Below are 13,528 nucleotides of genomic sequence, written 5' to 3'. Positions count from 1 at the left end.
TTTCCACACCCTTATAAATGATAGCAATAACTTTTATAGGATAGGATAGGAAGGGATCAAACCGTTTTTATTATACCTTGCTCCTTTGAAAGATATACTTCCAGTTGTCCATATCTACTTTGCTACTCAGCTCCTAACAGCGTGATAGGCTATAACTTTTTAAAAAAAATAATCTTTAAAGGATGAGTGGGACAGGAAGACCCTATATCTTTTAAAGACCAACCCTAAAAGCAGATTCCTTCTAAATCCAGCTATTCCAGTTAATAGGGCTTGGCACAGCCACTATGTCTGCTATCCCAGACCTTAAAAGATAATTTATAACAGAACTTTGAATGTTTCCTGGCTCAATGCATTTTTTAATATACTGGATCATTTACATCAGTGTCTCTGTTCACCTTATATTTCATGAGTAAGTAAATTGTGGAAGGTTAACCTTTTCTATAAAAAAAATAGGACTTTATGTGGAAGTCAATATTGGCACAGTCTGTAGAAGAACTGTGGCTCAGCTGTCTGGGTGAACGTTTTGTCTGGCCTTCCTTGCAATTCTTTTGGATTTACTTGGTCTTTCTTTCTTCCTTTTTTTTTTTTTTTTTCCCCTAAAGCTAAAAAAAGAAATTTAATAATCTAACATTAGTTTCTAATTGTTTAAACTGTCAAGTCATACTCTGGCTAGCTTTTCCCCCTGTATAATGCTTTGCGCCATGGTGAACATTTATGCTTACGGCACATCCCTTCTGGGGTAATTTATAGCATTTAAAAGCTTAGATGATCTTGTGGGCTTCTTGGTTCCTTGGTACTTAAGTGGACTCTTGGCTCTGTAGCAGCAGCTCCAGATCTAGCAGGCAGCAGTGAGCCTCCGCAGTGCTTCATTGCTACCATACTCATCCAAGGACATAACTAGCAGTATGAAAGATTTCTCCAAAGACTGATGCATGCAATTAACTGAATTACTTCAACAGCGTGTAGATGGGATAGATTTAAAGTGGAACCTGTTACTGTGCCAGTGGCTGGATGAGGATCCTGCTGTGCCAGTCGAGGGGGAAGAAAATCCTTCTCTGCCAGTTCTCAATGAAGAAGTTCTTGCTGTGACAGCAGATCTAGCTCGCACGCTTGATTTAATGCCCTCAATTACCATATCTTTGTAATTATCATCCATGTCTGATAAGTCTTGTGGAAACTATCAGGTCTTGAGTAGAGGATCTAGGAGTCTTGTAAGAATATAATGTCTTGAATTGATCTTTCTGTTTAATGTTTCATCACTCTGCTACCGATTGATCATTCTTTGAATAAAACGAAAGCATAGCTGTATGCCAACACTTGTGATTCATTTTCACTTAGCTAATCAAAATGTTGTTTCACAACATCCTGATGATGTTCAGGATGCCTTTTAGGAGGTATTACCTTACTCCAAGCTGGCTGACTCAAATGATCTGTTTCTTATAACATTACCAGACCAAACCCCATGATTTATGAGACATGCTTTCCTCTAGCAAATAGTTCTTATGGGGGTACAGACTGTTTCATTGCTAAGTTTTTCAACTAGTGAGAAATCATAGTAAATGTTTTTTTTCAGTTGAAGGAACTGCAGCATCTCAACACATCCTGGATCAATAACTGCACATTTTCTCTTTTTACATGAAACTTAGGAAACAGCAGATTTCTAACCTGGTCCATTCAGATCAACCATTCATTGTTAGGTAGCTAAGCCAAGCATCTGTTTTCACTCTATCTCATGCTGAAACTATAATGCTAGGATTCAGACACTGACTTGTTTTTAGGAGGGCTTCTTTTAGCAACATGAACAAATTAAAAGAAAATTTTTCGCTTCTTATGTAGTCATGAACCGTGTTCATGTTTGTAGCTCAATTTTGAAAGCGCATATTCATCAGCCAGGGATGTGACTCTTTATGAATACTAGTTGCTCTTTTTACTGATGTAATCCTAACAAGTTAAACAGTGTAATGGAGTTTGATGTTTGCTACAGCAATGAATTGGTAAGTAAAGATCACCTTTAGGAAGACTTAAGCACTGAAGTAGGATGAAGCAGTGAGTCAGGTTACTCTAAAGTAGTTAAGAGACTCTGTAGTTCTCAGACTGCAATAGTAAGCAAGTGTTTCATAGGCCTTAGGGACACAGCTGAATTTTACCCAGAAAATGAAGCCTTTTCCTACAGTTTTATGTCCAGTATAATCACATTGTCAAGTCTTAGCATATTTTTTTATATTCCATGAGCCTCAATAGCAGTAGCATTGGGAAGATTGTACTGTAGCACTGAGCGCTGTCTGCCTACAGCAAAGACGATCAAAAAGGACACGGAAAGCACAGAGCCCCTGTTAACCTTCTGTGAATGAAGGTTTGTTAGTACAGTTCGAGAAAGCAATCTTTTTTGCCTCTAGGTCTTTGTACAGTCTCGTATGGTTTCTTTTCTAAAGAGCAAAGACACCACTGTAGTTGTTTTATAACCATTGTCAGATTCAAAAAGACTCTAGCAGCATCTGGTAGGGCCAGAATTGTGACTCATGATGTCAACCACCACCTTTCACGTTATTTTTTGTGAAGTGAGTTAAACAGGCTCTCAAACACTGACAGATTGGATATAAGCTCAACGGTTGGTGTGGGCAGCAGCTGGAGTGGCCACTGGATGATGTCCTGCAAAGTGATCAATAATCCGTATTGTTTTTTTGTTTGGGCTTTTCTTTGTTTTTAATTAGCAATGTAATTATTAACATCTGAGAAAACCAGTGTTTCTCTAAGCCCAGTGATTGACCTGTATTTTCCTCAGTGGGATTACAAATATTCTCATTTAAATGTCATGCATATGCCTCTTTCGCAGACCAGTATGTCAGACTTCTAACCACTTGCCTTTGCTTTCTACAACATTGATGGCCCTTTGAGTTAGTGATGCTTGTGCAATTCCAGATGAGAGCTCCAAGTGCTCACGTGGTACCGTTTCTTCCTGATTAAGCAGAACAAGTGAGCACCTGATTGACTTTTACCATAAATGCTGACATTCGGCAGCCAAAGTGGAGAGAGGGGAGGAAAAAAAAAATCTTTGATAGTGTTTAAAGCACACAGGCCATTTTCAGCAAGGATTTCCATTTCAAGAGATTTGTTAGTATAGTCTTGGATTAGTGTATGCATCAAAAGCTTTACTTAGGAAGATTTTCATCCTTTGAGGCACACACATACCAAAGCTCTTTGTTGTTCTGAATCTGTGTGATTATATGCTGAATAATGAATATTTTTTAAAGCTTTATGCAGCCACACTGTGACACCTCACCAATTTCAGCCAATATCTCACTCTTTTTTTTTTTCCTGACATTTCCTAGCATAAAACTTTTAGCAAAGACTTTTAGCAATTTAAGTTCTTCAATGCCAAGCAACTGAATTGCTGAGATGCTGATTTAAAAAAAAAAAAAAAAGGATATCTTATGCTGATTTTGTTTTAGAACAAGCTGACTAGCTGCAATTGAGGTTAATTGACCTTTATAATGGATACACAGGACAGTAGTAAAGCTGTATACATAAACTGCAAGTTTATTTGAAAGCAAATTGTGTTAATTGACATTCATTGTGCATCTTTCTGTTGTTTATTGCTAGTTGCTCATGTGAATAGTTTGTTGATATTATAGATAGGACAAACATTTGTTTCAGATAAATAGGATTTTCAGTTGAATAGGTTTTAATTAAATGATCCCCTGTACTCAGTTTTGAAACTGTGAAGTACTGTACAGTATGCAGCTAATCCTGTTATCTAGGATCTTAAATTGTTGAATCGCGTCTCACACGAATTTGTTTATTTTTGGCAAATAATGTCTAAATTCTCTGCCAGTTGTGCGAGATTTAGGTCTTTCTCCAGAGTGAAACCTGAAATTATAGTGCTGCAGAGACTGAGTTTATGAAAGAATTATAGGTGGTTGGTCTGTCTCACAGGAGAAACCAATGTTACAGTAAACACACATTCGCTGCGATGTTAAAAGTGTAGGAGTAAATGCAGTTTCTCTCATACACAGGTCCGGTTCTGCTAGACACTGAGCCATCGTCTTTCCTTTCAGAGACCTCACTAACCACCTGTAGGGCCTGTCCTGTACAGCCATAGTCTTCACACTTTTCACAACATGCAATATGCTTGATCCCTTAACCAAGTTTTACGTATGTCCACAAATTCAGTCCAAGTCAGTCAATTTTCCCTTTTTTTTTTTTTTTCTCTAATGAAGGGAATCCATAGCTGACAAAGTCACTGGTCACACAACCACTGCCACTAATGTTGGCTTTCCCCTCACTCTGAAAGCAAAACGAAAGAGCAACCCCTCCAAAGCCCCAGATGGAAGCCTTTTCTAGGTTACAAAGTGCATTTGCTTAGCAAAGTTGAAATGAGCAAAGAGTGCTAATAAGTTTTGTCTAAAAATAAAGCAGAACTAAGAAGACAGGTAGATGTCCTGTAGGCATGTTCATAGCATTAATTGAGTGGTGCAGAGCTATCAGTTACGCTAATAATCTTTTAGCTCCTTCTGATACTTCATTGCTGTCTTTAAATGGCCGTGCAGCTAGGCAGATAGGCAAGGAAGGAAAATAAGTATTTACTGTATGTTTTTACCACAAAGGTATTTAAAGAGAAATACCTATTCTTCCACTAAGTTATATTTTATTTTAATACGCCAGCATAAAGAATGATGCTAGTCATTCACCGCTTATGTTAGAGATGAGAGCAAACTTAGGAGGCAAAGTAGTTAGGTAATATACAGAGAGACTTCTTTGAAAGCATGCAAGTTCCTCAGTTTTGCTGTATTCATTTTTCTCTAAAGCGTATTTTCCCCACATGAGTGGCTTTCTCTTTCCATTTCTTTTACATTTCCACTCTGTAAAGTGTAAGGTTATTGCCGATAGTATTTTAAGAAGTGCTTTCCCTGGAGGATGGTTTTTTTTTGATAGCCAGCAAGGGACTGCTCTCAAATATGATGGTGAACATTTTAGAGAGATTTGTGATATATTGTGCATCACAGGCACAACTTACAAGTACCTTGTTTCTTTTCACAGAAAACGGCAAAAGGCTGGGGCTTGATTTTCAGCCCTGGGTGAGCTACCCAGCTCCAGGAGCAGTCACTGGGACTTGCACTGAGTACTGGGCATCCAAGCAAAGCAGGTCAGTGGTGTCCAGATGAGGGTCCTTTTTGAAAACAGAGTCAGAAGTAGCAGAGGCTGTCTGTCATGATGGCAGAGTATATTCTGCTGTATTCAGACTCAATCCGGAGTCACTGAGTAACTCTTAATACTTGTATGTTAGTTTGCACTCAGGGTAGCTATGATTTACTCAGTTTGGCTCCTTCTGCAGGAAAGCTAAGGCTTGGGAATGATTCAGGTTGAAGTCCTCTCATGTCCTCCCTTGGCCGTATGGACATGACTGGCAGCTAAACGGTGTCAACCAGCTTGCCCACAGTCTGTGAAAACTACCCCGTGGCTCCCCACACTCTAAACCTGTCTCCATGTCCTAATACTGAGTTGCACAACATGTCTACACCTTTGATGTCCCACCCTACAAACCCATGTATGGCACACAATAAGAGAGCCCTTCCATATGTGGAGAACACCTCCGGAAACCATGACTGATGAAGACAGGTATTCTGGAAAAATGGGTTGCACAGCTTCTATAACCAGAATGGAATGGGACAGAAGTAGGGGTGCATCTAACCCTCACTCACTGTCAGCACAGAGGAGCTATGGAGAATCAGACTTCAAAATCTGAGCTCCCTGAATATGGATCATTTGAGAAAGCTGGAGGTTTGCCACAGACCCACGCCACAGCACCAGGGAGTAAGGGGGCATTAGTGTAGCTGGTTGGTGTGGGGAATGGGCCTTAGGAGGTGAGGACATGTGGGCTCTGCCCAGAGAACACAGACATTGTGGGACACTGGCCAGGTTTAAATTAAGCAGCCAAGATATGTGAACTGGTAAGGAACACCACTTGCCCTCCGGCCCTCTTGTCCCTCGTTTGTGCATGACTTCCTGGCACAGGCAGCTTTTCTGTGCTCTTGCTGTCAGCAGACAGCTCTCATGCCTAGCAGAAATTGCTAGGCACGTCAGACCAAATTCTGCCTAGCCACAGAGAATGAAATGACCATCTCAGATCCCTCTAGCCTATCATGGACCTCTTCCCACCTGTTTCCTCCTTCTAGAGTATATGTGTTTCCCAAGAAATTCAGGTTTATTGCAATGACTGCTGCTTATTATGCGTATATGATGTGACTCTCTAGATTTAACAGCTGTGTTTCCCTGAATCCAGTACTATCCTCCAGTCCCTTTTGCCATGTGCTTGCAGTGGCATTCCTTGACCTTTCCTAGACAGAAGGAAATAGAAGATTTGACGCTACTTTTGTTGGTCTCCCAGTGAACAGACAAGCCCTTCTTCTAGGGCCAGGTAAAATACAGAGCTTGACAGAATCACTGGCTGGTTGTCTGTCTGCGGCAAGGGTGTTTGCTAGTGCCAGCCCTCTGGCCAGCCCTCAGGACTTCAGCGGCAGATAAGGAGTTACAGGCTGAGGGGTTTATCAGGTGAAAGACAAACACCGGCGACGTACAAACTGAATGCTCTACACCACCATATTATAGCCTCTTCCACAGTCTCCCCTGAGTTGTAGGGAGAAGTCGGCTCATTGCCTACCAGGAACCAAAGATCAGACATGCAAGTGAACACCTCATGCAGGAACTTTTAGACCAAAAGAAGATGCTTATACCATCCTATGTAATGTATGCCTGGAACTGGGCAAAGAGCGTCATTGCACAAAGCAGTAGTACAACATACACATCAGAGCATGATGCAAATAATGTCTTCAGTGGCTAACGTAACCCAAAACCTCATCTTTGAGCTGTGAAAAAGAGGCAGAGGGTTTGCCCTGCTGTTACTAGACATGCTGGAACTACTTCTCTCTGACATGAAGACAGACTCAGCCATCCATGACGTGTGACTCAGTTGCAAAACTGCCATGGAGGCTGTCTTAGGACAGACACCAAGCTGCTAATGCCACCCAGGGCACTGAAGGAGTCTGTGGCATGGCTTCCCTTAACTGTTGACACCACAGCTTTGTGTGTGTACCTATGTGTGTAGCTGTGGTTAGAAAGAACTGTACTGACCTTGGCTTGATGGAACAGCTAATTTCCAGGGAGGGAGCGGGTTGTACTCATCCTGTGAACCTAGTGACATCTAGAAACTGGCCTGTCTGGTTCACAGCACCCGAGGTAACCTTTTTTTCTTTCAATATTGCCTTGTGCTCTCGCTCTGCACCAACTTTCTTTTCCAATGGCTCCACCAGTGTGATGCAGATCCCCTGAGAATGCCAGAAATTATTTTATTTGCCACTACCTGGGAGCACGTGCTATGGTATAAAGGCTCCTTTTATATTGTAGCTAGTGAGCTGTGGGCTTCCTCACGTCACAGGAGAGACTGGGCACTCAGTGGTAGGACTGGTGAAGTGTGGGACGGATAACTGGGCGGTAAGGTGGGTGGAAAATTGTCTGGGCTGCTGGGCTCAGGGGTTGTGCGAGCACTGCAAATTCCAGCTGGCAGCCAGTAATTAGTTGAGTTCCTTGGAGATCCTCCAGAATTTCCATGGGTGTGTGCCCGTGTTCTTTCTTATGCTTCATGTGCTCATTCACACCTCAGCAAAATGAATGCAAAAGCCCTCCTTGTTGCTAGCCTCTAACATGATGCATTTATGCCCGCTGACTTTTGGAAGGTTTGTTACAAACCCTGGAGAGCAGGATGCTGACTCTCGGGATCCGCAGGCTGGTCCGCGTGGATCGCGGGGCTGCAGTCTGGCACTTCACTACCCCCTTTTATGGTAGAGCAGCCTTCCTTTAACATGATACCAGCTGTGAACGGCAGTCAAACGGTGCTGAGCATGAGGCAACACTGCTAAAAACAACATTAACTTTGACCAGCGGTAGTTCTTCCCTGGGGACGAGGGTGCCTGTCACCACCTGGATTTTTCTGTGGGTCACCCAAGTCTTTCGGAGTTACCGGATTTCTGCCGCGGGCCGGTGGCAGCGCACGTGCCAGCACCCGGCCGAGCGCCGCAGCCCCTGGGGTGGAGGGAAGCCTGCTGCACCTGCACCATGGCCCTCTGCGGCAGCGGAAATCCCCACGGGCTAAAAGCTGGTAGGGCTAACCTCGTTAGCTTCACCCCTACCATTACTGACTGGTTTTGCATCTTTTCATATGCTTTGTAACTGCAGGGAACGGTGGACTCTCGGTTATCTCCAAATAAGAGACTTCCAAACCTTTTAGCCCTCCTTAACTGTGGAGGAAGGTTACTAAAAATGAAAAGGGACATGACACCACTAAGTGACAGAGAGGAACAAAATCTCTGCTGTTTGCTTCTCTTCCCTGACTCTGGGCTGTTTTAAACCTTCCTCAAAAGTAGCTCAGATCTCCACCAAACTTTCTCCAGCAGTTCCTAGATTACCTTATATTCAGATGACCCAGCACTAAAGCTGGTCGGAGAACTGTTTGTGCTATTACAAACAGTTTATTTCATGATCAGTGTGATTAACGAGACCACTGAGAGACAAAAGAAGGTTGGGTATGCTTCTTAAAGGAAACATGCTTTTTTTTTCTTCTTTGTGGTAAGAAATTTCCTCATTCTTTTTCTCAGAATAGCTCAAGAGAGCAGAAGTTTCGCTGTTTGAGATCTAATCTGCTCTGCCTTCGCAGGAAGTTACAAATGTCTTGAACAAGCTTTCAGCTGACACATTTTTCTAAGCAAGAAGCTCTTTGGCCAAAGCCTTACTGATTAGGGACAGGAGTGGTTAAACCACAGCTTATGCCCCTAGTTACCAACTAGTTAACCTTACACCTTTAGCCTCCTGCTATCAGCCCAAGTGATGCAGGGTTTGATTCCTGTAAAATAATAGCAGCTGTTGGGTATTTTGCCTTGGTGAAAGCCTCGCTTGTCTCACTGTAACTACTTAGGGAGGCCTATTTTTCATTTACAAACCTATGCGAATAAACTTTTCTCAGAGTTCTTTGTATCACAGTACATCTCTGGTCTCTGTTTGTTAGTCCTTGACACAGCTAACTTAGCTGTTTCTTAACAGTCATAATCATATTTAAACTCACCTCAACATATTTTACAGATGTCTAGATAGAAGCAGCCTGAAGACTAAGCGCCTCCGCTGCAAAAGCCAAAAGATAAGCCCTTCTTAGAGGAATTCAAGCTGACTTTAGTCCTTCTCTAGAATGAGGCAATAATAGAAGCCAATTCGTATACATTATTTCAGAAGTTATTAAAGTTATATTAAGTAAAGCCAGTACTGCAAGTCATGACACACTCTGGTTAGAAAAGCATTAAGAAACAAATATAGCTGCTTGATACAAGCTCTCACACACTTCATCCCGTCAAGGGATTCTGCATCCCCACTATGCCTGGCAATACGGGGTCATTGCTGCTAACTGATGGTTGTTGCCAGTGTAAAAAGTTAAGTTAAAACCAGAAACAAATCTTAGCGTCTCCTACTCCTGTTTATTTTTCTAAAGAGAGTTTATTTACTCCAAATCTTTGAAATCTAGTAAAATTGCCATTTTTATACTGTAGCCTTCAAAGCAGATCTGTGTATTAAGGAGTCTGACAGCAGCAGCAGTTTGAGCGGTCATGAAAACTACAGAAAGCATTTCCATTGGAAAAAAAAAAAAGGAGAAAAGCTTTCCATTTGTCTTTAGTTTCTTCGGAAATAGACTTTTTGAGGTGAAACTTTCCCTGTTTCATCTCTTCTGAAGGTGATTTTCTTTTAAGCTGTCAGCAATACGGACAAACTTTTTAACATAAATGCAAAATGCCTTGAATGATGAAAATTGTGTGACCAATTAGTGAGCAAAAAGTTTCTCTATTGATTTGATACACAGATTATTATGCATGATAAAAACACTCAATGGAGTTGCCATTTCTTGTGTTAGTCTTAGAACAGAGCAGTCTTTGAAATGTAATGACCACATTAAGAATCAAGTAGTTTTAAAAGGCTCAAACACATGATTCTGTTTATTGTTGAAGGAAGTACTCTAAAAGAAGACAGGCAGTTAAAATGTGTATTCCAGTGCAAAATATACTGGGAAATGACAATAAAATCTCAGATGAAAGATGATAGCGCACAATAACCATGTTAGCTTCCAAGTTTTGTGTACAAACGAATACTCTATTAACAAACTTTACACCACGCACAAAAGGCAAGAGCTTCACAAAAAGTGATCATAAAGCATAATACGTTTTTCTTTTTTGCTCCAAGCTTGCGTTCTCTGTATAACGCTTGGGAAGAATGAGAGCAGGTGTGAAAACAACAGTAGAGAAATTGCCAGTGCATAAGCCATTCAGATGGCTATGTTCTCTAAAAGATAATGAACACAGAGAGCTTGATTCAGATTCACACTACAGGTCTTTCATACCTCCAGGATAAAGTGTAGGAGATGATAGTCTACTTTAGAGCCTGTTTTGTAGAAGAATGGTATGAGACAGCTTTAATATTAATGAGAATTAGCTTGGTACTTTTCAAAGTAGGATGTGCATGTATCCACCTTTTTATTATGATAATATATCAATGAAAATACATTCTGTACAAATATGAGCAAAACACATCTGAAAATAGAGACAGTGTGATCAATCTGTATCTTCTTAAAATAAATATGTACAATATTTACATTTTGCACAGTTCCAGAAATTAACATGTCCAGATTATGTACCACTGCCTAAAATAATTCTCTATTATTATAGAAAATGCATTTGCTGTACAAATATTTATAAATATGTATGTATACACTTTTTCAGTGAAATGTCTGTGGATTCATTGAAAAGAAAAACATGAGATATTATCAGCTAACATTTAGCTATCAAATGTCCATATATTAAACAGTCTAGGGCATCATACATGAGAGAGAAGTAGATTTTTGGTGTTGAGAATATTTTGTGTTCTGCTTCTGTGTCATCATACCAGCAAATCTGATATTGTCTTCTCTGAAAATCTGCAGAAAGTAGCAGGACTGAATCAGTTTGACTCGGTGAGTGTTATTGACTGCACCATGTCAGACAGGGTTTCTGGGTCTACTTCTTCTTTACCATTATCTGAATTTTCTGATGAGATGTAACAGCCAGAATCTCTTGGGCAGTCATTTAACTGTGATTTGTCAAAGCCGCGGTGAGGGCTTAAGCTCCGCGTCTCCTGACCACCCTCACTTTCCTGCGGTTGTTCAGCTAGAAAGAACAGAAAAAGAAAGAAAAACATTGTCAAAATAAGCATCCTGGGAAAGCGTTTGAGATAGCAACATGACTGATCTTGAAGAACTGCAGAAAGAGAGGTGGTAATACACATAGGGCTAGATCAATATCTTTTGTCTACCAGAAACAGAAACCTAGCATCAAAGAACTAAAAATACGATTACATGAGTATAACAGCGTCTAAGTTGATGTTGAGGTTGGCTTTGATCCTGCAATATGTTGCTCAGAGATGAATGCCGGAGGCTTTGGCCTTATCTTTCAGACTGAGGTCCTTTAGGCTGTCCTCAGGTGCAGAAGCCATCATGCATGGTCACCATGCCCACAGTAGAGATGGCAGCATTTCCCCTCCCGCATTCGTATATTCCAGAGCCTGCTCATGCAATTAATCATGTAGCCTACTGCGCCTTGTTGATAACACATTGCATTGTAGATGTTGTGTCTTTTGAATGTAACCCCCACCATTTTACCTACTCTGTGCGCTGTGTGGTGCTCAGCATAAAGATGTGCTCAGCATAAAGATGTGGTAATGGAGTTTTCTAAAGCACTGGATGTTTCGGTGGGAGTGGGTGGCTGATGGAAACTTCCTAGGCTCAGGTTGATATCCAAAAGGTTATTTTCCAAAACACAAAGGCCTCAGAGAAAGCTAGGATGCCTAACTCCCGCTGTATGGTTTTCGAACACTGTTCCAAATCTAAGTAGAAGCAAATTATCTTGCAAATAATTTGTCCTTGTTTAGCTGCTGTATGACTAATCTGTTCAAACTCAAAAATCTGCAACTCAGTGAGAGTATCGACAGACCTCTCAAATAAAGCTCAGCAAGCTGGTGCCTTGCAGACAGGATATACCTGTCTATGATGAACCTAATCTATCTTGTGGTTAAAGGTTGTGTTCATATTTTCTGGCTGTGAAATATATGATGTTTACTCACAGTGAATTTCTTCAGAAAACAAGATATAAAATATAAAATCTTCCCCTTTCTTATGTGTGGGGTTTTTTTTTGTTATTGCCCTCCCGTAACTGTATTTTTACTTCAAATTGTGTCTTGCTTTCCAAACTAAGTATAAGGAACAAATCTCACAGGAAACACATGGTTTTACCCCAGATTTTAGCCCTTCAGAAAAATAGTACTTTTTTGCTTTTGCAAAGAAAATTCCCTTATTTCACTTGACTTGTAACTCCATGGTTAAATAGTTAGCTTCAAATCTTTAGTCAGATTTAAGCTGTCTCAATTCAAGTCCAGGCAGTATGAAAGTTCTAATACATGGAGGATTTTATCCTTCATCAAAATCTAAATCTACTTTATGTCCCAGAATTATAAAATTTCTACAAGGAAAATTCATACTGACGGTTGTTTCAATTGTTGGCATTTATAAGATTTGGTAAGATGGGAAAGATAAATTTGGATTTTTTTTAAAAAAAATCTTGTGTTGTATAACAAAGAATAAATTAGAAATGAAACAGTGAAACGTTTCACTCTGAAAAGACTGAAATGGCACAGCAGGAGAGTCAGTACCTTTCTTCATTCTGTGGTATTTCAACAAACTTATTTCATAAAGCATTTTGATATATTGAGAAATATTTTTAGACCTTGATGGAAGTCTTATAGATTTGTTTGGACTGATTAATTCTGTTTAATATTTTCTAACTTTCAATTGCCTGATTAATAAACCAATCTGATTTTTGAAGAAAAGAATCCAAAGTCCCAACTTAGTCATTTTTGCATTAAGCCTGAGGTTATAGCCATAACCTGATGCATTAAAAAACAAAACAAAACAAAACAAGGATTACTTTAAATACTTTCCAAGGAATAGAAGTCCCACCTTGTTCCCAGATAAATTACTAGTTAATTGCACTTGCATGAAAGAGTACACCTTTCAGCAGATTTAATTGATATTTGTAACTTGTTTGATCTCCTTCTCACTTTACAGAACACAGTTTGTCATGTCAAATGTTATCTCTCTTTGCAGGGAAAATATTTGATCGCGTAGGGTCCAATTGATTTCTGATTTAAGTCAGGAAGGAATTACAAAAGGCACGACACCAGTGAAGGTATTACTGCTGCTATTAGTAGCAACAGAAGTAGTTTAGCACAAATAACAGCAGATGCCCCACTCAAGCCTTGTCTAAACTCTGTCATCAGCTCCTCGCACCCATCCCCGCCAACACCAGGACGGCCCAAGGCCTTGGTCACTGTGGGCTGCGGGAGCCGAGCGGGTGGCTGGGTGAAGTCCCCCTGCGCGGCCGCGGGCAGGGCTCCCCTGCCCTCCGCCGTA

The 13,528-nt window shown here is 40.7% G+C and overlaps 1 protein-coding gene across 2 annotated transcripts in view; it reads right to left on the bottom strand.

The window, feature by feature from the left end:
• Nucleotides 1-10,847: 10,847 nt before the first annotated feature.
• Nucleotides 10,848-13,528, bottom strand: part of SAMSN1 (SAM domain, SH3 domain and nuclear localization signals 1) — a 59,227-nt gene continuing 56,546 nt past the window's right edge. For both annotated transcript variants that reach the window (XM_009705722.1, XM_009705730.1), the window contains one exon: nucleotides 10,848-11,231. In XM_009705722.1, coding sequence (XP_009704024.1) covers nucleotides 11,026-11,231 — 206 coding nt within the window. In that variant the 3' untranslated portion in view covers nucleotides 10,848-11,025. The remainder of the gene's footprint in view (nucleotides 11,232-13,528) is intronic.

This window comes from Cariama cristata, unplaced genomic scaffold, assembly GCF_000690535.1.
Source record: "Cariama cristata isolate BGI_N322 unplaced genomic scaffold, ASM69053v1 scaffold8380, whole genome shotgun sequence".
Lineage (NCBI taxonomy): Eukaryota > Metazoa > Chordata > Aves > Cariamiformes > Cariamidae > Cariama > Cariama cristata.
Note: the sequence above shows the minus strand (reverse complement) of the source record. Positions and strands in the feature narration are given on the sequence as shown.